General features: G+C 41.4%; 3 protein-coding genes across 3 annotated transcripts in view; 2 read left to right on the forward strand and 1 right to left on the reverse strand.

Annotated features, from left to right (window-relative positions):
* Positions 1 to 7,891, forward strand: part of LOC116315279 (NIPA-like protein 2) — a 32,246-nt gene extending 24,355 nt beyond the window's left edge. The window contains exons 5-11 of the mRNA XM_031733535.2: positions 1,960 to 2,081; positions 3,989 to 4,085; positions 4,336 to 4,471; positions 4,636 to 4,724; positions 7,191 to 7,254; positions 7,347 to 7,444; positions 7,634 to 7,891. Of these exons, the coding sequence (XP_031589395.1) occupies positions 1,960 to 2,081; positions 3,989 to 4,085; positions 4,336 to 4,471; positions 4,636 to 4,724; positions 7,191 to 7,254; positions 7,347 to 7,444; positions 7,634 to 7,740 (713 nt within the window). The 3' untranslated portion in view covers positions 7,741 to 7,891. The remainder of the gene's footprint in view (positions 1 to 1,959; positions 2,082 to 3,988; positions 4,086 to 4,335; positions 4,472 to 4,635; positions 4,725 to 7,190; positions 7,255 to 7,346; positions 7,445 to 7,633) is intronic.
* An 879-nt stretch (positions 7,892 to 8,770) lies between these two features.
* On the reverse strand, positions 8,771 to 19,932 carry pop1 (POP1 homolog, ribonuclease P/MRP subunit). The gene is made up of 16 exons (XM_031733532.2): positions 19,812 to 19,932; positions 19,486 to 19,615; positions 17,336 to 17,485; positions 17,021 to 17,196; positions 16,631 to 16,891; positions 16,439 to 16,526; positions 16,176 to 16,354; positions 15,792 to 16,054; positions 15,583 to 15,676; positions 15,383 to 15,491; positions 15,163 to 15,282; positions 13,558 to 13,679; positions 13,226 to 13,417; positions 11,276 to 11,430; positions 10,410 to 10,625; positions 8,771 to 9,767 (listed from the first exon to the last, which is right to left on the reverse strand). The coding sequence occupies exons 2-16, from the start codon at positions 19,610 to 19,612 to the stop codon at positions 9,071 to 9,073; spliced, it is 2,949 nt and encodes a 982-aa protein (XP_031589392.1). The 5' UTR covers positions 19,613 to 19,615; positions 19,812 to 19,932; the 3' UTR covers positions 8,771 to 9,070.
* Positions 19,933 to 19,953: 21 nt separating this feature from the next.
* Positions 19,954 to 24,815, forward strand: LOC116315281 (2-iminobutanoate/2-iminopropanoate deaminase). The gene is made up of 7 exons (XM_031733536.2): positions 19,954 to 20,000; positions 20,227 to 20,303; positions 21,543 to 21,648; positions 22,065 to 22,119; positions 22,229 to 22,297; positions 24,227 to 24,282; positions 24,389 to 24,815. The coding sequence occupies exons 2-7, from the start codon at positions 20,239 to 20,241 to the stop codon at positions 24,446 to 24,448; spliced, it is 411 nt and encodes a 136-aa protein (XP_031589396.1). The 5' UTR covers positions 19,954 to 20,000; positions 20,227 to 20,238; the 3' UTR covers positions 24,449 to 24,815.
* The last annotated feature ends 216 nt before the right edge of the window (positions 24,816 to 25,031 follow it).

Raw genomic sequence — 25,031 nt, forward strand, 5'->3', positions numbered from 1 at the left:
TTCATAAAGGGGCATATTAGTGGGAACAAGCTCTGTTTTTCTGGCTGTCTGCAGCCAGCGGCAGAGGTAAAACACAGAAAATGATCATTTAAATAACAAAAATAAAGATGAATATTAAAAACCACTGCAAGAATGAACACTGTAACATTTTAGTCTTCATTTCAAGTTCATTTTTCAAGGTGAGTTCATTCTTGTGTCAGAAGTTAGAAACACAAACAGCACATTTGACACAAAATGTGTTTTAAAGCGAAGCCCATTGGTAAGATATATAGCCACTGGATCATTTGTAGGAAAAAAGAGCATTCGTACCATTTCAATAAATGTTCCATTTATCTTTTTAGCAGGATGCCTATCGCAAACAATCAAATAAATGTCAGTGTGTGCTGCAGGGCTGTACCAATTTAAGGAACGGAGTGTATAATAAACAACAACTGGGCCAATTCTTTTCTTTTTCTATCAAACACTGCACTGCATTTTGCATCTTTGACAGCTCTATCAAAAAATACAGGAAATCTCTATATTCACTTCACTTTTTTAAAAATGACATCAAAATGAAAACACTTCTTTAAATAACTAAGCCATATACAGTCATGTGCAAAAGAAAGGAGGCCCTCTTTCTGTTGTAAGGTTTTACATCTTAGGACATAAGAAAAAGCCGTGTGGTGAGGTGTTACATGCGACACTGTGTCAGTACTTATTTAACAAAAATGAAGCCAAAGTGCAGAAGCAGTGTGTGAAGAATTACTGTAAGTGCAATCTTACTGTTTCCATGGGGATTAAGAGGGGAAGTGGCAGCCAGGTGCTGATAATCAAATTAAGTTAATTAACTGATCATCAGCAAGTGTGAGTGCTGCTAAAAGAAAAAGCTTTGCCGTTTTCTAGTCTCAACCATTCACGCGTGTTTTAACAGACTGCCAAGAAGCAGAGAGATAGCAAAGATCTGAAAAAGACATTGCCCATCACTGCCCATCAGTATGAGTTATAACGCCATTTCCAAACAGTTAAGTCCATCATTGTACAGTGAGAAGAACTGTTCACAAGTGTAAAACATTCAAGACAATTGAAATATTCCCAGTAGTGAGCGTCCACGCAAATTCACCCTAAGGTCAGATCGTGCAGTGCTCAGAGAAACTGCAATAAATCCAAGGGCTACATCTCAGACTCTACAGCTCTTAGTTAGCAGGTTGCATTTTTTAAAGATCGTGACAGCACAGTTAGAAAAAGACTGAACAACTATCACTTGTTTGGAAGAGTTGCTGGGAGCGTGACATCTGAACAGTCCACATGACTTCTGGAATAATGTCTTTTGGAAAGACAAAACTAAAATTGAGATGCACAGCGCCACGTTTGGCATAACCCAAACAGTATAGCAGCACAAACACCTCATACCAACTGTCAAGAACAGTGATGGAGGGGTGAGGATATGAGCTTGGTTTATAGCCACAAGACCTGGGCACCTTGCAGTCAGTGAGTTGACCATGAACAGTTAGAGTCAGGTGTGAGGGCATGTGTCCAGCAGCTTAAGCTTGGCAAAAATTGGCTCATCCAGCAGGACACGATCCCAAACACAGCAGCAAATCTGAAACAGAAAACTTAAAAAGGGAAGAATCAGTGTTACAGTCGAGGTCCAGACCTCAAGCTGGCTAAAATGCTGTTCGAACAGCTGTGCATAAATAAATGACCACAACCTCAATAAATTAGAAAAGAAGACTAGGTTTAAATTTTTACATAGTTGTTCAAACACTGCTTCTGCATTATGGCTACATTTTAAAAAATTCCACTGTAAAATGTCGGGGGGGGGCATAAAACCTGAAGAGGGTATATTTTCTTTCTCACATGACTGTAGGTGTTATGGATTTTAGCTACTCCCAGTGGTAGTAGCAGAACTACTTGCAAGATAAGGTCAACTGCAGCAAACCACTGCGACAAACTCACCACTCTGCTGTCTTTCTTTCTTAGGTGGTACCTTGGCAATAACAGGAACGTACGTCCTGGTGACCTTTGCCCCCCACACCTCCACACACATCACAGCCCATCTGGTCCAGTACTACGCCATCAGCTGGCACTTCCTGCTTTACCTGGTGTGTCCTTTAAAACGCTCCCTTTAAAACATTAATGTGTGTTCGTTTTACAATATTTTTTATTTATCAGTTACAGAGAAACCACATGTAATCACAAAATGCATCATTGTGAGCTTTATTGCACAACACCATGGTCATGTCAGTGAAAATCCTAAAGTAGCACACCACTGTTGGTCAAAGACATGGTCACTCTTTACAACCAGCTGCTGCTTGGTAACTTTTTCCTAGCAAGGCGAGGTCTTTTCTACCACTACTCTTAGGGGTTGTTCCCGCAGCTCTGTTCTCTGTTGTGTTTCTCTGTTGTGAAAGTGGTCAAGTGGGGAGAGAGTCCTTTTAAGCTTAGATAGTGTTTTCATACTCGGTAGTCACAAAATACTCCCTCCACCGCACGGGCTGTGAGTGCATTAACACTTACCCGTGTACCCTCCTAGTCCAGTTTCACCTCAGGCAGCAGTGGCATAAACATAGCTGTTGCTATAGTGACCAATCAGAAGACAAGTACAGAGCTAAAACAACATTTTTGTTTGTTGTTTTTTTTTTTTGTCAAAACCCACTCATCACAAACGTGTATATGTTGGCTCAGAGCGTTAGTACTAGTTATGGTTAAAAACACTCCTTAGACGCTTTTAAAGGAGCATTTCTGTAGACTGGGGTCATTCATCTCTATCCAGCTGTTTCAGTCATGCCCTGACTGCACCACGTATTTCATGTTTCAGGTTAAATGTCTCCTGCAGCAAACACTGCATTTTGTGCCTTTTAGCTGTGATATCTTAGTAACTAGTAAGTCCTGAGCACCACATAAGACCTATAGGCGATCGAAATACCTTGAAACTTTTGAATTTGTTTCCTATATTACAGAATATACCACAGATACAAAAAAAACCTTTCTACTGATGCTATCTTTCCAAATCCTAAACATTTAATTTACTTTTTTGAACAACTGCTTATCTGCACATGATCTGTCAAGCTAAGTAGAAATAAATGTAAAACAATAACCGGCAGCAGCTTTTCAGGAGTGCTAGCCAACGGTGGAGATGGAGAACATGTGCCCTGAGTGGCAGTGCCATCATTATTCAGGGCACAGCAGTTCACTCACGAATCTATTTGTATTTAGTAAACTGGTACAAAAAAAATCCATGAAAAGTGCACAAGACGATATTGGGCAAATACAAATGGATAGCTAGAAAGGCAGATGTTTTTAAATTGAGACAGCCTTGCCGCCTCTGGCTGAGGTGATTGATGGTGATAAAAGGCTATGCTGTTTGTGAATACTCATCAGCCTGCAGAGGAACAGCCTCCAACAAGTATGGGATTAACTTTAGTGGGTGATTAATCAGAGGGAATGAAATACCCATTGCTGGCTGCTTCTTATTACCAAAGGTCATTCTGTTATCAAATGGCTTCATCTGGAAGGACTGTTGTAATGTCAATCTGAACATGGATTGGGGTACCTGCCACAAATGCCTGAGGTCTTTGTTAATCCATTTTCAAATCATAATTAATCCTTTTATTTAAAATACATACAGAGATACATAGCTTGAGGTTTTTTAAAGGTCAGCTTGCCCTATTTTTCCCTTTTATTCTGCTTTACACTCTGTTGTTGTTCTTTATCTACTCGAGCTGTTACATTAGAGGATCCTGGAACAGCTGAATGCTATTTGACTCACACGGACAACCCCGGGCCCTTTTCATTTAAAACCCAGCAATTCATTTCATTTTTCCGCCATAGTCATTTGTTTCAATTAAAGTGTCCTGCTCTCTGGCTACATGCTGCACTCTCTTCCACTAATAAGACAGTCAGTAAAAGTACAATTCAAGTGCAATTCAGATTTTCAATTTCTGTGCAGCTTCGAGGAAATGGAATTTGCATTAATGATTTCTACGTCTCTCTCTGTCTCTTTCAACAGTTTATAGAGATCGTCATCTTTTGCCTTCTGCTTTATCTGTACAAGAGGAGGAACATGAAGCACATCGTCATTGTGATGCTGCTGGTGGCCCTGCTCGGTACGAAAGAGTGGAAGTTGCCCGACTGAGGGCAGATGCTATGGATTAAGCTGGAGGTTGCCTTTGTTGCTTGGCTACCGTATAGACCTGTACTCTGTTATCATTTTTGAAGAGAACCAAGTTGAGAACAATAGAAGGAAATAATTCAGCGTGTTCACTCGAATTAACCGCCTCCACGATTTAGCATGAACTTGTGAGGAGGTGCTGCAGCTAAATGTTAAAGCGATGTCTTGCTTGTGTGTTGTTGCAGCCTCTCTGACAGTGATCTCAGTCAAAGCCGTGTCAGGGATGATCACAGAGTCGATAAAAGGCCAGCTGCAGCTCATCTACCCCATCTTCTACGTCATGTTTGTTGTCATGGTTGCTTCTTGCGCCTTCCAGATCAAGTTAGTCAAAGTTTTCTGTCTCTACTTCTCATCTTTAAGCTTTTTGTCATCGCTTAAATCTGTTCAGTGAAGAGTCAAGGAAATCACGTTTTACATGATGACCCTGTACCTGCTGCATTTCATTCACCTAACCTCTCAAATGTTGCTTTTTTCTCTCTCTACAGATTTCTCAATCAGGCGATGAAAATGTTTGATGCCACAGAGGTGGTTCCTATCAACTTTGTGTTTTTCACAGCAAGCGCCATCGTTGCAGGTCTGTTAAACAGAAAGCTGTTGAACAGCTATGTAGGTAAATGAGCAGAACAGTTGCTGCTCTGGGCCTTAGGTTTCCTCTGTGGTCCAAATATCTTAATGACCTTGTAGTACCATATCACCCTATTAGAGCACTTCGCTCTCGCACTGCAGGCTTACTTGTTGTTCCTAGAGTATTTAAAAGTAGAATGGGAGGCAGAGCCTTCAGTTTTCAGGCCCCTCTTCTGTGGAACCAGCTTCCAGTTTGGATTCGGGAGACAGACACTATCTCTACTTTCAAGATTAGGCTTAAAACTTTCCTTTTTGCTAAAGCATATAGTTAGGGCTGGACCAGGTGACCCTGAATCCTCCCTTAGTTATGCTGCAATAGACGTAGGCTGCCGGGGATTCCCATGATGCATTGAGTGTTTCAGTTACCTTTCTCATTCACTATGTGTTAACAGACCTCTCTGCATTGAATCACACTTGTCAATAATCTCTGGCTGTCTTCCACAGCATGTCTTTTGTCCTGTCTTCCTTCTCTCTTCCTAACCGGTCGCAGCAGATGGCCCCGCCCCTCCCTGAGCCTGGCTCTGCCGGAGGTTTCTTCCTGTTAAAAGGGAGTTTTTCCTTCCCACAGTCGCCAACGTTCTTGCTCATAGGGGGTCATATGATCATTGGGTATTTCTCTGTATGATTATTGTAGGGTCTACCTTAAAATATAAAGCGCCTCGAGGTGACTGTTATTGTGATTCAGCAGTGTATAAATAAAATTGAATTGCATTCAAAAATGATTTAAAAGTGCAACATTTAGCCACACTCGAGCCACAAAGTGACATTCTTTTATGGCTCTTATCAGTGGCAGCTTTTGGTACTGTGCACATTGTTGTGGTGTCACGAACACTCACCACCAAACCAAATATATATTCATCGGTTGCTAGGAATTGCAACTGCATACTTCATTCATTATTTCTTAAAGCTATGGAAGCCTGTTAGACAGAAGTGTTCTAAACTGGACCAGTATAGGTACAGAGTAATGACCTAGTTTACTAAACCCTGTTTTTTTTAGCATAAAAGAAGTACATTCTCAAAATGTTTGCATTTAATGTATCATTACAGTGTGGATGTTGAAGAGCCTGAGATGGTAACAGTGCGTCACAGTTAATCTATGCACAAAGCCTTCACATGTAGAACATCTGGGAACTAAACAATAGCCCATTAATCTCCCTACATGTCAACATGTAGAAATACTCGTGGCCTGCAAGCTTTGTTTGTCACGTCAGTTTTACTGCCGTGCTAGCAACATTGTCTGCACTGGATAGATACTGATCACTGCAAAGCGGGAACACCTCATGAAAGCAGTTTTGGAGAATGATTTGCTTCTTTAGTAGGAATCAAAGGGTTTTAGATGTTTCATAAGATTTACTGGCAATAACAGACAAAGATGTGCTCCAGCACTACAATAGCTGAAATCGGGTACACATACATTACACACAGCGCACGATCAAGACAGTGACTCACTGCTGTGAACCACTTAGGAGTCCTTGCTCAGCAAAAGCTGCAAGGTACTTTTAGTGTGTGTGTTCTGCCAGGTCAGGTTTTTAATATCTAATCAATAAACAAGAAAAACAGACAAAAGTTTCCCCAAAGTATTTTGGGCTTGAAGAGAAAATCCAGAGTAAAACACTTCATCACAATGTAAAACCCTTTTTGGCAGAACACCTTGTGTTACAAAATCCATTTTCTTGTTTGCTTTACTTCTGGATAAATTGCCCGAGTGATGTCATTTCAACCCATTTCCAGCGTGGCTTCAGTCGAGTGTAACAGAAGAAAATGTTCCAGCAGTACAAAACATCAGGCACAAACAAGATCAGCTCCGGTGTCGCTCTCATACTGCAAATGAACAGCAGCGTCCTTCACAACGCCGCCCAATACAGAGAGACGCCCATGATAGAGGCAGAGGCACGAGATGAGCTGTAGTTTGAATTACTCTTTACTTTCTCCGATATTGCTCTCAGTATTACTATTGCTCTTTCCGCCTACATGAATAACCCACAATTGACTGCATTGAACAACAAATTGCTGATGTATTATATCTGGCGGTGTAAGAACATCCGTGGGCGGACTTTTACTTTAAGATTAGTTTAGCTCCACATTCAGGAAAAATATTGTTTTGGTCCTAGCCCGGTGACGGTCACAGCTTAAGACAGTGAAGTGAGCACTGGAAAAATGAACTCGCTCTCTGAGCCAACAGTGGCTCTTCTACAGTCTCTGTACAGAGGACGTTTTTGCATTCTGTCAATATGCTGAGCAGTGTTTACTATTCATCTCTCAAAACTGCACCCTTTCACTTATTAATTCTCCCCACTCATTATCCCAGTGTAATGTATGCTTAGGGTTTTAGGGCCATGTTTCACAAAGAAAGCAGCAGAGGTGATGTGCACGTTTTGTTACTCTGTCACATTAAATGGACTTTTTCATTTTGCAGGGATTGTATTCTATCAGGAATTTGAAGGCTTGGCTTTACTGAACATCGGTATGTTCCTGTTTGGGTAAGTGTTCAATAAGCTACCAGCCACTGCAGCTTATCAAATTATGCTTATTGCAAAGTGTCAACAAACTTCTCAAACTGTTTTTTCCCCAGTTGTCTTTTGTCCTTTGTTGGCGTTTTCCTGATAGCCCGAAACAGACCAAAGATAAAGCAGCAAGATCGCAATTTTATTGCAATGAATAAAATTCCTGGTAAGCTCTATTTATCGTTTGTTTTATTTTGTTGCCTTAAAACCTGTTTTTTGTTTTTTATGGTTCACTTATTAGCTGATGGCTTTGGAATTACATCTAGTGGCAGTGATCCTGGAATCACCCAGCTGCTATTGTCTGCCACCCTGGCAGCAGACTCCATCTAATGAGCTGCACTGTCCATATTCACAGGGAGAAGGCACACAGACAAAGTTCAGCCTGAGGCAAAGACTACAACATACGGATCACTGGCAGCCAAACTTATGTGCAACAGATCGGGCCAAACAGACGATTCATAGGCCCAGCTCCATCTGTTGAGACTGTCATTTTGATGCATTTGTGTGTGCGTCTCTCTTCTTGGTTCATTTAAAATGTGTTTATAGAAAGAAATGATGGCCATCAGTTAAAACCAGTGCCAGCTGAGCATCAGAACTGGTGGCCATATTGATTTTAGATTTTATGTTCAAAGTGTTGAGTACCTCTCATTAGGTAAAATATCCATTTGTGTCTTAGCATCATTTCCCACACAGGTATCAGAAATACCTCAAGAGGAGTCACTCCAACATAAGGAAACACCTCAGGATGAAAGGTCAAGATTAGATTGTTCACAAGCAACAATTTTTAATTGTGAGGAGAGTAACAGTTGAACAAAGGAGGAGGTCCAGGAGGGCACTCTGACCAAGCCTATCAATATAACATAAGGTTATATATCAAAAAGCTGAATAAACCGCTCTGTGTGTTGTGTGTAAATAAATAAGGACAAAAAAATGTTCCACTGGTCTGAGGGTTTCATTTGTTACAGCAAAATAAGTGCACTACTGCCCTCTAATGGTGGGGGAGGGACTCCGAGAAGACCGGCCAGCCCAGTTTGTGCCATGTTGATCTGACATGGCCTAATTTTAAAATGGGTAGAAAAAAAAAGTGCTTCAGGAGCCATGTTTTTAAAATCTTCTGTCACAATAAAGTGGCTCGCACTGAGGCATCACTCCGGAAATCTGTTGCCAATAAAAGCATCACCCATCTTCACCTCAGACTAAACTTTAATGTTGCCAAGCAACTAAACTCTTATCTTCCACCTACATATTATGGGATGTGCAGGAAACTGCTTTTCCTGCCAGTGTGACTATAAAAACAATGAATGCGAAAGCATCAGTTGTTCTGAGCACTTAAGTTGACTGTAGGTTAAATGGCTGTGGTTTCCCACAACAACAGTTCTGTTCAGTATAGTACACCTATTTCATAGCATATACTCAAAACCTCTGCAATGGAAGCTGCAAACACAAAGTCAGTAACTTAAATCATCATCAAGTCAAAAATTAATTCCTTCAGGAAACCCAAACTTAAAGTTTTAATCTTTCTGAGACAAACCAAGGCTCTCATTCATTTACAGTATTCCACTGATTCTTTGACAGATTACGTTTTGTTTCGTTTTACTCAGTTAAATCAATAAAGATGTATCTCAGAGTATACTATACTCAACTAAAAAGTCACTAGGTTGCTTGTTGTGATGCCATGCAAGTCAATATATCTTCAGTCAAGGCACATAGATTCCATCAAATCATTGAACAAATGAAACATCAAACAATTTACTGAACTCTTTGCATTAACTTGCATAGACTAAAACAGACCTCAGACCTCTACGTTGATCTTAGCAAAGCGGTAGTGCAAGGAGGTGGGGTTCCGAAGCAGCAGCTTTCCTTTGTGTTCGCTTGTCTGGTTGAGGAGGGTATTAAGGAGCCCAGCAACGCTCACAAATCCAAGAGCCTCCCCGCAGCCTGCAGACATGGAGAAGTCACCCTGAGTGACCCAGCCCACGGTCACCCGGGAGCAGTGAGAGGCAACACTGGGCAGAGGATCCGGCCACAGCCCTAAGACGAGGTCTGAGGAAGACTCCGAGAAGGATTTAGGGTCTTTGGATGCGTTGGTGTCTAAGTCAGAAGCAAAGATGAGTTCTGCCTCTTTGCCATCAGGCTTATCGGGAGTTACAGAGGATGTTGCAGCCTTCTTAGGCTCCTTCTTTCTGCGTTTAATTCTGCTTTTAAAGTGGTCTCTGTGTGGTGGCTCCTGAGGACCACCAGTTCCTTGCCGATTTCCTAGCGCCTTTAGGTCCTCTGGAGTTGGCACACATAACATGGCATGGTACTCCGGTTTGCCCTTTGACAGCAGCGAAACATGCACCCACACCAGACTCATCGCATGTGCAGACAGGAACGACGTCACAGCTTCACAGCTGATAGGCGGCAGCTCGCCAACACGGCATGGCCTCTGACCTTTGGATGTTGTGGGTCTGCACCAGGCAGAAAGCAGCCTCAAAGCCTTTCTGTTCCTAGGAAGCAAAAAAAAAAGCCCATTTAAATCAGGTGATTAATACTAAAAGGAAAAGTAGCATTTTCATTGGCCCCATTAGCCATCCTCAGAGACAAAATTTTGTTGGAGAACATTTTTAATGCCTAATGTTGAAAACAAAAGGCAGCCAATGGACGGTGAAAATCAATCCAATTTTTTTCCCATAAAGTCAGTCATTACTCAAAGCTTATGTGATGGTTTTATGAGGATAGATGCTACTCTTCCCCTCCACTAATCACAGTGATGTATTGCAGCAATTTAAGGCTGTTTGTACTTTGGGTATTCTCATCGGGGACATTATGATGAGAAGGGGGGGTAAGACTGGAGAAGCAGCATGCATCAAACCTGTCAAAAGCAGTGATTGTGTCTCTTAATAAAAAAATACAAAAAGGAGGAAAGAGATGATTGGAGTCCACGGCCTCCCAAAAACACAGCGCATTAATCTCAAGGGACTCTAAAAAGTCTGCTGCATTAATATTGTTAAAAGTGTGATTTAGACGTGTGTGATAAAGGGACTTTAGGAGCACGTCCGCAGTGGGCGTATGTTAGTGTACACGTCAGTACTGATAAAAGTTTATCTTCACTCTAAGAAAAGAACACCACAAACATTTAAAACATGTACCTCAGTACAGTGAAGCGGCTCAGAGGTTTTGTTATGCTGATCGCCTGTTGTGATGTCCTCTCCTCGGTCACAGCGTCAGCCTGCGCTGTGGTTCGTGCCTGGCTGCCTCCTTCCTGCACGATGATCTCCCATTCCTCTGCCAGTTGTTGCCAAGGGCAACGGAAAGGAGCCACACAGCCGTGCTTAATGTAATTGGTCCTCTTGGCGGGTGGATGCCTACAGAGAGGTCAAAAGGGCAAACCCTTGTCAAACCGTTGGGCAACCTTGCCAATTTATGCAAGACATCACAAGTGTCGAGCAGTGGATAGAAGGGGACAAGCGACTTTATTAGCATCTCATCTGCATGGAGACAGAGATCCGCATTATTAAAATTAACTGGGTCACAACTTTGGAGTGCTTCCTCGTATCAAAACCTCTAATCTACTGCTGATCTCACCACTCAGGCTGTAGATTATGAATATTATTACCCCCGTTTATGACTTTACACTAAAAACAGACCACGGCGAAGAGTTTTTAGTTCCAATAAAGTCTCATTATCACCTCAGCTAATGTTTATGTAACTGAAAATATTTTACCATCACATTTGAAAGATCGCTTTTAACGTTGCCAACAGTTAATTAAAACAAATTGGAGAAACATATCCAACATGTATAAAAGACTTTTAGATTCTGGGCAAGTTCTTAAGATTCTGTTTTCTGTCTGCAGGCTGACATAGTAGTTAGACGCCAGAATAATATTACAAGATACACAAACGCTTTGGCAGGACAAAACGTCCCCACTGAAAACAGACCTCACCATGTTTGATAAAAATTAATCACACACTGCATTAATATTTTTCTTCCTTCCCTGCTCAGTATCCAGCTGACCTTTTGAACTTGTCCAGCAGCTCGGCCTCCTGCTCCTCCTGAAAGCACATGCCTGCAGGGCAGTCTGGATAATCACGGGGAAAGTGAGGCGCTGCTTTGTTTTGAGAGTGTTTCAGACTCATATTGAGTCCACCTATACGAACTCCTCTGTACACCTGCAGGAGGGAGAAACGACGCAGAGAAGAGATGGATTTTTAGCCGACTTCAGAGGTAAAGCAAATGTGAGGGCGTCAGTCAATTCAACTTTATTTATATAGCACAAGATCACAACAGTCACCTCAAAACGCTTCATATTGTAAGGCAAAGACCCTACAGTATTATAGCACATCTTACCAACATCACTCTACATTTTCAATAAAATGAGGAAGCAAATATAAAGTGAAAGCTGAGAATCTCTGATATCACCATCTGGCTTATTTGCAACCAGCCTAGGTGATCCTGCCTTAAGCAGTTGGGTAGTAGGTCATCAGATCAAGGTGGTGTTATCTACATGTTAAGTGTGCGTCCTTTCATGCACTAAGTTATTTGGTGTTTTGGGGGGTTTTTAAACAAAGAAAAAGATACATTTTTCATCTGAAAACAATGTAACAAACAAACAAACAAAAAAAAAGGAGTGACCATTATTAAATTAATCTGCTTCTAATGTGCACATGTTCGTTCTGTGGAGTCAGGATTCAAGGAAAAACACATAACTGATTATTAACCCTCAGAGCTTACAGTCCGCAACAACTTGATGGCAAACAAGTAAAGTGGAAATATAGTTACCAAGTGACTGTTTATTGTATTTTTTTTTTTTTTTTTTTTTTTTAAATCCGGCTAATTATAAGATCACTTCTTGAACAGCTGACAACCAGTAGATTTTTCTATTCTATAGTTTTTTTTAATTTTATCATACACAAAGGGGGAAATGATCATTTGATCTCCTGCAGAATCTGTAAGTTTGCTCAATTACAAAGAAATTAACAGCCTTTATTTTCATGGAGAGAGTTGGAATATGAACCAAAATCCAGAGGAAATAAATTACAAAAGTTATACACTGATTTGCTTGTCATCGAGTGAAATAAATGTGAAGTAAAACAGAACTTGCTTACCAGGTTTGCACTCCTCTTTACAGCAGCTCTAAATGCTTTACATTTCTTGGCTGATTCTTGGTAACTCAAAGCGTACGCTCCCTCCACAGACTTCATAGTGAGGATTGAGAACTGATTAGCTGTGACCTTAATGAGCTTCTTTTTTAGTCACGTTTGGGTAATGGTCATGCTGGAAGACCCATCCATTAGCCGTTTTCATCCATGATTTTTATGACAGAATTCTGGCCGGGTTTGTAGAGGATCAAATACTATTTCACTCAATAATATGTAAATCAATTGGTAACATATGTAATGCATTTATTCTTGATTTTTGGTTGATCTCTGTCCATTAAAATTAAACTTCTATAAAAATACTGGCAACTGCTAGCACCTAGTAGACACACCTATGGTATCAATTTTAGATCCTATGTGGCCTTGTTGTCAAGTTACCACATTCACAAGATTGTCAGAAAACTTGACCTCTGAACTTGAGGTCAAGATGAGCCCTATTCGAACTTGTCCAAGATTTTAAATGGTATCAATTTATCGCATCCACACTGGCCACCCCGCAGGGTGATGACAAAACCCCATTAGCGTTTTTCAGCTGCGGAGTAACAGCAAAGAGAGAAAGCCAAATTCAGTATGGGATCAAATAATCATTCCCTCCACTGTATCTGCTGTTCCCCCACTGTAACATGAAATAAACCAAACCACAGTGCACTCTGAAGCAAACTAAAACCCACTGTATGAGTTCACAGTACATCAACCCAACAACACAGTAAATAAGTAAACGTGGCAGCATTCGATTTAACCAAACCAAGCAGAGTGAAAGCACCCAAACCACTCCAAGGAAAAGTAAAAATACTCCAAAACTTATTACCAGTGGGATCCAGAAGGCCATCCCCCAGCCTTTGGGAAGCAACAGGTCCCATCCAGCACCCCACGAGCTCATCTCATGCCCAACCTGCTTGCCCGGCTGATGAACAAGGAGAATGGGGACACGACCCTGCAGGGGAGTTGGGCTCAGCCTGGAGCCTGGCACCAGCACCTCACTCCTCATACGGTTCAGCTCCTGCAGGCGGTAACAGAAAGTGTGACAAGTAAGAGCCACATCTGGGCTTTAGGGAATGGAGAGGATAACACGTAAGAAAGCACAAAGACGGTAACCAGGGGCAAATGAACGACACTGCTAGTGGCGAGAGAATAAGATACCTGCTCAGATATCTTGTTATCGGTGACATTGTCTCGCACAGACTGTTCCCAAATGAAACTCTGACAGCAAGGCTCTGGTACTCCCTCCAACATCAGCTTCCGCCTCTTCTCCTCGTCCACCTCTGGAAGAAACACACACATGTGGCATACCCCTATATAACCAGCATCACTAGTGTGAGGTGAGACAGAGTCCTCGACCTCTGCTTTATGATCTAACATTTTAATAAGCAGGGGGTTTATCAATGATTTAAAAACAAAAAACAAACAAACAAAAAAAACAGTTGTTACATCTGCAGAGTTTTCATTTATGCAGCCAAAGTCATGTTTGTATCTCTCACACTGGATTCGGCCTTAATAAAACTTGATTTGCCAAAAAAAATTCAAAACACAGACGTTAAAGTAATAACATATCACGCTGCAATGCAGCGCTCTGCTGGGAAACCTTGGGTCCTGGAATTTATGTGGATGTTACTTTAACATATACCACCCACATAAGCATTGGTGCCGACTAGCACACACCGCCATGGCAACAGCAGGGCAGGTTGTTTTGATGTTGCAGCTGATTAGACATGGCCACAGAGTGATCAATCATCATGTTATGCCCCTATGGGTCCCATTTTACCACCCATTTACCAAAGAAGAGCAAAACACCCATCTAGCACAAGAAAATCTTTACTAGATGGGTGTCTAGTCATCTGTATAGTAAATAAAGTCCAAAATGAAGATTTAAACCTGATTTAGTCCAGATACTAGACATCAAATTTGCATTTTCTATAATTAGTCTGCCTCATCCTGCTTTACAGTAGGAGTACTAAGAAAAATAGTACTGAGCAATATTACCCAGATATCACAGCAAACCTGTTTGTCAGAGCTCCACCCACATGAACAATAAAAGGTTCCCAATTTACACTTATTACAGCCTCATGATGCTGCAAAGCCATTAAGGCAGAGGGAAAATATGAAGGCATAAATTTAATACGCCAAGCAGTTCTATTTTTAATTGTAGTATTTTCCTGTTTATTCATATGTTCACATATTTGTTTTTCCTTTTTCCTCAGAGTCTGAAATATGCCTGATGATCAACTTCATACTGAAATTTGATAAAAGAAAAAAAAAACAACTAGAAACTAACAGCTTGATATAAGACACTGAATATCAAGTATAATAATTATGTTAAGATAAAGACTTTTATTCTATTTATCCATTTATGCAATGAGAATGGATCATGAATATAGTACATCCGATTTAAATCAGTAAAGGGCCCTTTTAAAAACAGACCTCATCTTTCAAGTATCTTCTCATAAGTCAGCTGTTGCCAGTCACTAAGGGTGTGTTTGGAGTACAGGGTTCTGCCAGGATTCGAACCTGGAACATCTGCATGGCGAAGCAGAGGCTCCCCGGAGCACAGAACCAGATGTGTACTCACTGAAACAACCTCAGGACCAGAAACAACAGACTGACTCTGTGCTATGTATGATTTTGCGGTCTTTCATGGTTGGCAGGAGAGAAGCAACAGTGTCAATATACTTTGAGATGTACAAGTACTCGACTTTAAAACCCCTTTCCCCTCCCCTCCACCATCATATCTGGTATATCTGATTTTACCTTGTGCCTGCTTTACACAAGGCAAAGCTTTAACTCTCTTTCTTGGTAAAGTGAGCCTTGGGTCATCGACAGTCAGACCCAGCACAGTGCCTGAGGGGAGCTCGGCAGTCGAATAGATGCCTGGGTGAACGACAGTCATGGTGAGACAGAAAAGCCTGGACACATGATCAGCTGGCAAAATAAGTAATCAGGGATTTTAAAAGATACAGGAAAAACAAACCTTTCAGGATGTTAAAGATATCAGCTTGTTGTTGATGCAGAGTCATTTTGGCCTCATCTGAGCAGTGCTGAGGCCACCAGAGGGAGCAAGTCTGGGATTTCTGCACTTCCTTATTTACAAAAAAGCAAATTCAAGCATGAAGTGAAAATGAAAACTCCTTTCAGGAACAATTCAAGTCAATAACATCGTACAGTCCTTACATCACAGCCTGTAGCAGCTTCTAAAGTGTCTACCAACACAGAATGGGACTGTGGTCCAATCAGCCGATAGCGTACAATCTCCATTGTGAGATCGCTGCACGCACAAAGAATAAAGTGAATGAAACAATCATCAACATCTACAGTAAAAACCAATCTCCTAAATAAATGTTCAATCAAACGCTTCGGTTTGTTCCTGAAATGACACAAACTTTATAACTATTCCATTTGAGCTGGACCTCCAGCTCACTGGGGTGGAGGGTAATCTTGTTCCATCACCCAGGATCTTCTTTGCAGGGGGTCCAGTGGCATCTTTACGGCTACGCTTTCTCTTGGTTCCAGGTACTGGCTTGGCCTCAGGTGTGTTTTCTGGCTCTGAGTCGGCCTCCAAGGTGGGATTAACCTCTACTGGTGCAGCCGGAGGTATTACAGCCTCACAACACTGACACACAGTTTGCAATTCATGCAGAAGATCCTGGAAGGAGGATACCATATATGGAATTAACAGTCCTGCTGAAGTCATTTTTAAATGTAATAATATCAAGTAAACATTCAAAAGGTCAATCTTAAAAATAATTTACAACCAGCAGTCACACCTGCTTAAGAGTGGGATGAGCCCAGATCCACAGCTGCCTGTGCACTGAGCCCTGTGTGCGGGGTCTCCAGAGGAAGGTGACGGGGCCCAGGGGCTGTGAGGGGTACCGTCCTGCTCTGTACACCATGACACTGCCCTGTCTCCTTCCTGATAGACACAGTGCTGCAGCAAATGTAGGGCCTAGAAAAGAAAATCAAAGGCATATAGCTAAACTAAATGTGTAAGGTAGCAGGAGTTGCTGCTAAAAACTCAATTATTTCTTACCTGCTTCCTTGCTGGTCAGCTGTGAAAGAGCAGCTAGAAGCTTGTCTTCGTCCCCCTGCAACTCTATGCAGCAGTAATAAGAGAGATCCTGAGCAGAAATAATGCGAAATGTAAGCTGATGTTCCAGGCAGAGACATTACAGTACATAAAAACTAATTATTCACAGAGTCTGTGTGAACAGCAGGTGGTTACCTGTAGGAGGCAGTGGCTGCTCATTGCTCTGTAGCAAGCCCGGTAGCATTTGTATGTGGGCCTGTCCCCGAGGCAGTAACCCCACTTTTTAACCATGTGGAAGCGCTTGGCGTGCCAAATGTGCGTTTCCAGCCAAATGTTCTTCCGCTGACGGCGGTTGAACTCCAACAGCAGGTTTCCATGGCGCCGCCGGGCCTTGCGGCTCTTGCTCTTTGCCGGCTCCTTCTTCTTTTTTGAGCCAGCCTGGAGGCTCTTCTCCCGCTGATAGAGGAAGGAAAAGTGAGTGGACATGTCCCAGGTACCCAGAGTGGGGGACTTTGTATATAAAACAAGGGTACGGAGGTGTTTGTGAGACAAAGTGCTAAAAATAAAATACGTCCAGAAATTTACCATTCTGTTGGCCACCTCTCTCAGTCTGTGAGGAAGCCGCTTGGTGTTGTGGCTCATGGCTCGTCTCCTCATGTGTTTGGGCAGAGCTTCAAACACATGGCTGCTGCTTGTGGTCTTTCTGACAGCTTTCAACATGGCCCTCACCTCTGCAGCCCTGGCCCTTGCAAAAGCTCCAGCTGAGTGAGGAAGGTAAAGATGGAAATGGAAATCATTCACTGGACTGTAACTGTTCATGAATACCTTTACAATTCATTTCTTTCATGACTGTCTATGCTCTGAATTAAACTTAATATGTTAAAAATGTTGAGATTTTACCAGTGATGTATTTGGGCATCTCCTTGGTGTAGCCACCACCATCTTTATGATGTCCACGGACCCATCCGCTCTGGTGGGGAGTTTTCTTCTTCCTTTCTGTAGAGGGCTGCACCTCTGAAAGACCACCTTTGAGAGGATCAGCATTTTCTCCTGTCAAAAGTGAGAGAGAGTCATGTGTGGTCTGCCTCTACAAATGTGAGTAAACTCGCCCAACTTAATAAGGCATATAACATCTTTGTCCGCTTGTTTATTCCTTTTTCACATGAATCTCATCATAGAAACAACCTTAATAAGAAGGGATTCCTCCCCTGGAAAAAATATGTTCCCTATATTCACTGTATGAACAGCACATGACAGAGGAAGATAAGGAACGAGAAAGAAAACAAAAATTTGGAGGGCACTTAAAAAAGTTTTAAAAAAAAAAAATCATAAGAACCAAGTGACAGACAGTCTAGAGGAAAGACTCACAAAACTTTGAGATACACCTACCAGAAGTGCAACAAAAAGCAACAGTTATCGTTTTCTCTAAGGTCTCTTACACATGAAATAAATTCTTGCATAAAATTATTAATGTCAGTTGGAAAAAGCTAAGTTAAACAGGTGCTGCTAGACCTGAACTCGGGTTATTTCACTATAAATGCTCTGATTTGTCCCAAATTAAGTGTGACCATGGACAGGGGGGTCCTCTAGATGCCTGGAATGCCCTCTAGATGTCCTTTGAACAGAGGCGATGCCTTACGACACCAACTGTCTGCCATCTATAATCCAGTTTTGAGATCCCTTCCCAGACGCCTTAACGCCCACTCACATCCTTGGCCATCTGACCTCAGTAAGTCACATGACAGGGTGGGGCTAGGTTTCACAGTGGGTTCACCCGAACCTTGGCTGATTCTGACCCACACCCGTTTTCACACCTTGGCTCATGTGATTACGTAAAGGATTAATAGGGGGTTCCATGACCCTCTTGGGGGACACTCCCAGGGCTTAAAATCTGGGACTCTCCACCATTTGACCCTAGAACTGAAAAAGCTTCTCAGATGAAACGTCTTCAAGAAACTTAAAGAAGTCCAGACGCTTTTCTTTCCAGGCTCCTTAGACTACGATGATCTGGATGACTGAGAGCCTTTGCTCAGGACTTTGTTGAAGCACCTTTGGCTGCAATTACAGCCTCAAGTCTTTTTGGGTATGAGCTCTGCACACCTATTTTTGGGCAGTTTCTCTTATTCTTTTTTGCAGACCCCCAAGCTCCATCAGGCTGGATGGGGATCATCAGTTATGTTTGTTATCTTGGATGTGTGCTTAGGGTTGTTGTGCCGTTGGAAGATGAACCTTCAACCCAGTCTGAGGCTCAGAGCGCTCTGGAGCAGGTTAGCATAAAGGATGTCTCTGTACGCTGCTGCACATGTACAAACATCCCTCAGCATGATGCTGCCAACACCATGCTCCACTGTCGGGATGGTACTGGCCAGGTGATGAGTGGTGAATTTACCACAGGTGGGCTCCAATCAGCTATGAAAACAGTCGATCAGTTAAAACAGGATCCACTTGAGCTTGAATCTGTGCGTCATGGCAAAGGCCGTGAATACTCATCTACAAGTTATACCTTTGTTTTTAGTAAATTTGCAAGAATTTCAGGCAAGCTTCTTCACTTTGTCATTATCAGATCTTTCATGTAGAATTTAGTCCATTTTGGAATAAGGTACAACTAACATGTTTTTGTGAGTCTTCCATGACAACACGTGGAACAAGTGACACACTGTGAATACTTTCTGGACGCACTGCATGGCAAGTAGCAGAAATATGAGATATGACATATATCCATATACTTAAATAGGAAGAATGTTCGGTTGTGTTTGATATTTAATGTATAGCTATATCAGATACAGTCATCTTCAAGTATGTATGATACAGTCCAAGGAGAGCAAATCTGTTCAGTTCACCTTGGCTTTATTCTGCTTATGTGGTTTATATTATCTGCCGGTTTAACCATTTTGGCAGTAACTTTTTATACAAGAATCCATTTCATGCGTGGAAGACTGGAAGAAAAACATATGTGCGCTTTGTTCTGCATTACTGTAGGGGACTCGCTGGTCCTTCTTCCAGTTTAATATGTAATAGGCTACGTGAAATAACCAGAGAAGGCTGAGTACCGGTGCCAGGGGCGTCTGCTCCATTCTGTGTGCTGCTCTCCACGTTAGATGAAGAAGATGGATACTGCACACTGGCGGGCTGATTTCTCATCTTCTTCTCCCGCATTTTAACTTTAGCCGCAGACATTTTCTGTAAGATACAATAACACGCTTGAGACCTCGCTATGCGAGCAGCTTATAACCCAAACAGTTGAATGCTGAGCTAAAACGCCAGCTTGCTAGCAACGTTACCTGGCGTAAAGTTGGGGAGTTGTTTTAACTAACAAAACCAAAGCTAAAACATTTCTATACCAAACGTCCAGAGGAATTACACTTCATAAGGTTACCTCAAGGTTCCCCAGTGTGATGTGTGTCAGAAACGCTGTTCCAGCCGCAGGGACCCTCTAGTTTTACGTTTAGCTACCATGTGAGGTTTCCTCATGCTGGTGCTGGTCTTGTTTGCTTCCGGATATGACGTGTTCAGGGGGCTTTGTAGAGTATTAGCGCGTCAACAAAAAAATCCAATAAAAACCAAGGTACGTTTTCTTAAGATTATATGATATGTTGTCACTATTGTCTCTTGCTTGAGTTGTAAAATGTCTGAGGTGACCAGTTTTGGAACTAAAATGTGTAAAGGGAAACGTGTTTGCGCATTTAATATGTCTTTTACGGTAAAGTAGCTCTGACGTCCTTCTGACATCAGCGCGTTTTCTGCTTGCAGCCTTCTGTTGTACAACTTACTTTTTTCACTTGGGCCGATAGATTTCCAGTGAAATGGCTGCACTAATCAGGAGGATTATCAGCACAGCTAAAGCTCCTGCTGCTATCGGTCCGTACAGGTGAGAAGAGCTTTGAATCATTGCCCTAAGGTTAAAGTTACAGCTGGCACACACCTGCCGCAGCACCAACCTACATTACATTTGCACTGTTAATAGCACTGACTGCCAATTCACTGATGACAGACCACGACTTTTTTGCTTAATCGGGTAATACAGCGATACTGAGTTCACTGTTTCGTCCATAAGATTACTGCTGGGAGAGGTGGGATAGCATATGCCCTCAGAGCTTTTGGGAGCAAAGTTCAGACTTTTGGATGTTGCACTTTAAACTCTACACACACCACTAAAATGTTAAACAATGAAGATAAACAGCAAACTGTGCCCGCGGTTTTTCAATACTTTAGTCTGCAATTAATTTAATTTAATTCAATTTTATTTATATGACGTCAAGTCACGACACCATTCGCCTCGAGTTTTTTTTATATTGTTTGGTAAGGAGCCTAAAATAATACAGTGAAGACCCCAAATAATAATAATACAGTGAAGACCCTCCTGATCCAGCTCTAACTGAAGTTTAAGCCTAATCCTAAAAGCACAGAGGGTTTCTGTCACTCACATCTGCATAGAGAGCTGGTTCCACAGAAGAAGGGCCTGGAAGCTGAAACCTCTGCTTCCCATTCTGCTTTGAAATATCGTAGGAAACAGTTATACCAGTAGTGCTTTACTGGGGTGATATGGTACTTTGATACTATGATCAACTGAAGGCTTTTTAGGTAGTTTTTAGGACATCCTGATAATAATGAGTTACAATAGTCCCGCCTAGAAGAAATAAATGTATGAATTAGTTTTTCAGCATCACTCTGAGACAAGATGTTTCTAATTTTAGAGTTATTGTACAAATGCAGGTAAGCAGTCCCACATATATGTTTAATAGGGGCACAGAAAAATGACTTCAAGACTCCTCACAGGTATAAAGAGAGTGTTCCCCTTATCGAGAAAAGAAACTGTGTATTTATTATTAAAAGAAAGAAAGGGACATAAATGCAATTTTGTGAATCTCTTATTTAAAAGAAATATTTGAAAAAAAACAACAACCCTCAGTTAAAAACCTACACATGGAGAGATAAGTGACGGAATAGTCAAGCAAACATACAACTTTTTTAACCTCACTTCCTTCATTATTAGTAAATCTTTATTTAGCAAAGATCACCAGAAAGGACAATAAGATTTAACACTCTGAACGAAATAAACCCAGAGTAGCTAAGCCTTTGTCCGTGCGTGTTTGTGTGTGTTTTCCAGCCAAGCAGTGGTGGTGGATCGAACCATGTATAGTTCAGGACAGCTGGGAATGGACCCTGCCAGTGGACAGCTGGTGGAAGGTGGTGTTCAGGCTCAAACCAGACAGGTGACACTGGAATCCCCATCATCACTGATTCATTCCTTCATTCATTCATAAACATGGAGTACAGCGACACTTGAAAGCGATCCAGACATCAGTAGATGTTCCTAATTCCTAACTGCTGAGATAATTGCAATGGAGTTGAGCTCACAACCAAACAATTAAGAGACTGCTACAGTGTGAATACATGCAGTCCATTATTTAAAAGAAAATCTAGTGACAATGCTTTTAAAAATAGTGCCTTTTGAAAAAACCCACCAGTTTTCCTGCAGGGGGCCAATTCCTTAATTCTCTGTAATGCTGCAGAATAAATTTAAGACTGGTCAAATGCATCCTTCCTGCAGGATGAATGAGGATATGAAAGTCATCACAAAGTGAGAATTACTTTTGCACAATCGTGTACATGACTTCTGTTTCTTCAGGCTCTGGTGAATATGGGTGAAATACTCAAGGCTGCTGGGTGTGGTTACACCAATGGTGAGAGAGCCTTGCCTTTCTTTGCATGTGCACAGAAGAATTCTTTCAACTTTTCAACCACAGACCTGATCATGCACTATTTTCTTTCTTTTCTTGTTACTTCCTGAAGTTGTCAAAACCACAGTGCTCTTAGCCGATATGAACGACTTCACCAGTGTCAATGACGTGTACAAACAATGTGAGTATCAATGATTTAGTTATTAATGTGTATCAGTATGTGTTTGGAGTTATCTGCTGCTGTTGGCCTTCATTTTGCAATACAACGTTAGCCACCAGGTGTCAGCACAGTCCAGACGACATACAGCGCTGCTGCATAACAAGCAGATTTTATAGACTCTTTATTTTTCCAGTAATGTATTCACCCAGAAGGCCTTTACAATAAATCAACCGGTACTTGAATTTGCCTCTTCATATTCTAAATGTGCTGTAGAAACTCCAGAGCAAGTTGAATTATGAAATAAATATTCAGAAACACAGGGGCAGAGTCCAAACACTCACAGGGAACGCTGACATTTGCTGAGTCACTTAGCAGAGTGAAACCTGAGCTTTCCCCACCAACAGATCTTAATCTTAATCTAAATGTCAGACGACAGACTGCCACATCTGACATTCCATAGATTAAATAAAAAACTTTAAGTCTATTCACAAAGCCCCCATAGCCATTTCATTGTTTAAGTAGTATGGTAGAAAAGATAACTACACATTTTTCTAATGCCAGTTAATTCAGGTATTGCTCCTACAGTTAACTGATCCAAGCACCCAGGTTGATGCACTCTGCGTTGAGTCCATTATCAGTGATTACATCAGTACAGTCAAAATCAGATTATTCTTTCAGTCCACCTCTGTCTTTAAAGGCCCCTCACAGGTGTTTTCACTTTATTCTGGCTGATTAGGCTTTTGCTATGGTTGAAGTTGGGTGCAGCTATGCTGCGGTTACATGAACCGACAAGAACAACAAAGGCATAAATTCTGCTGCCTGAGCAGAGGCCTGTACTACAAAACAGGAACTCATCATATCCAGGTAGCTTTGGGGTTAACCCCGAGTTTTCTGTACTACAAGTGTGGTTCACTTCTTACCAGGGTACATCGCCATGGTAACTTGTGCTTCCATATTAGAGGTCAACAGGTATGAAATCACCACCTACTGACCAGTCAAGTCTCCAGAAAATAGCATCACCATTACTTGAAGATCCCTCAAACCTCTGTGCACCGAGAATAGGAGTGTCTAAAGTCTTTAATAGCATCAGTAATAAATACAGATATTTTTTTTAATTAAACCTTTTGGCTACAAACATGTTACAATTTTGTTCTTTAAGCATTAATATATAAATTGTACAGATGGAGTTTGTATTTAGTCTTTATTTTTTACTTTTTATTGTTAATTTCTTACTTTTGTGTGACTGCGCTCATACCTCAATCAGGAAACCATTGGTTAACTCAGTGAGTGGATAACCAGCTTTGTGATCACAAGTGTTAGGTTCAGTGAATCCAGATAACAGCGAGATAACTTTGTAGCGCAGTGCCCAGCACAATCAAGTGCAGTCTGTAGTGACTCATTAATGTGTATTAATTATTGCTGCGGCTTTTCATTGTAATACATTTCCCATTGTGCATCTAATAATGTGGTGTTTTGTACTGATGAAATTTGTGTGAAACTGTATGATAATCATACACTGAATTTTATATATTTGATGTAAATTGTGTCTAATATGTGTGAACAGAGTTAAATTGCTGTGCAGATTAAAATTGTCACATTAAAAGATAAATGTTCTCTTGTTGATTCAGTGCAGGTCTATGTAAATCCAAAAGTGGAACTAATGAGACTAATAACTGCTTGTTCAAGCTGACTGATGATGAAGTAGAGCCCTAGTTTGTGTACTCGCACACCTGTGTTTCTCCTACTCTGACAGTCACTAAGAGCTTGCTTGTTTTATCAGTTGATATAAAGGCATGTCAGACAAGGGCAACACTATAAATGCCAGGTACCAGTAGTTAATTGGCTGCTTTGCAGTCCTGTAAGCTTCTGTAGATTCTATATGTGTGTCTGAGTCATTGAAAGTCTGTATGTGTAAATGTGTTGGTGGCCTAACTCAGCTGCTTTCTTTAGTCTTTAGCACCAACTTCCCAGCCAGGGCTGCCTATCAGGTCGCTGCTCTCCCTCGAGTGAGTACTTGACAAAGACCGTTTTTTTTATCCAGTTATTCTTTTGTGCTTTGAACCCAACTGAAAACCACAATTCTCACTGTGCTGATGCTGTCTCTTTCTCCAGGGTGGACTGGTTGAAATTGAAGCAATTGCTGTTTTGGGCCCTCTGACCAGCACTTCCTAACAAGTACATTAAACAAGCAAAAACTAGAAAGAGCTAAAACCACTGAAAAGTGTGAAACTGATGTAATTATAGGTGTAGTATCATCAGCAATTTAGTGCTGTTTTAACATGTCACAGGTCACCTAGCAGACAGGTGTGGAGCACTTTCTCCTCCCTCACTGACAATGATGAGATGTATTTGAAGACAGCACTGCATTTTAAATCCACTCTGCTCACATTTCACTTACAATAGCTGAGAAGTACCTAAGCTTGATGTTGGATTGGATTACAGTACCGTCCTGTGTTGTCATCATGACAGTGTATCCTCTCTCTTTGTACCAGGTGATAGATGATCGAGCATAACTGAATAATAAAAGGTTTTAATTTTCCTTAATTGCTTCTTGATGTCAACAAAGCCGCCTGTAGATGATCACTGTAATCTCACATTGTCTCATGTACACTAAGAAGTCCTCAGCAATTCTTCATTTGTTTAACAGGGTTAACTCATGCCAGAATGGGTTGTTTATTTGCAGGCTTGCAAACCCATAAAGAACTATATGATTTGACTTCAGTGATTAACTCCTCCTGTTGGATTAATGTGTTTG

This window comes from Oreochromis aureus, linkage group 11 (assembly GCF_013358895.1).
Source record: "Oreochromis aureus strain Israel breed Guangdong linkage group 11, ZZ_aureus, whole genome shotgun sequence".
Lineage (NCBI taxonomy): Eukaryota > Metazoa > Chordata > Actinopteri > Cichliformes > Cichlidae > Oreochromis > Oreochromis aureus.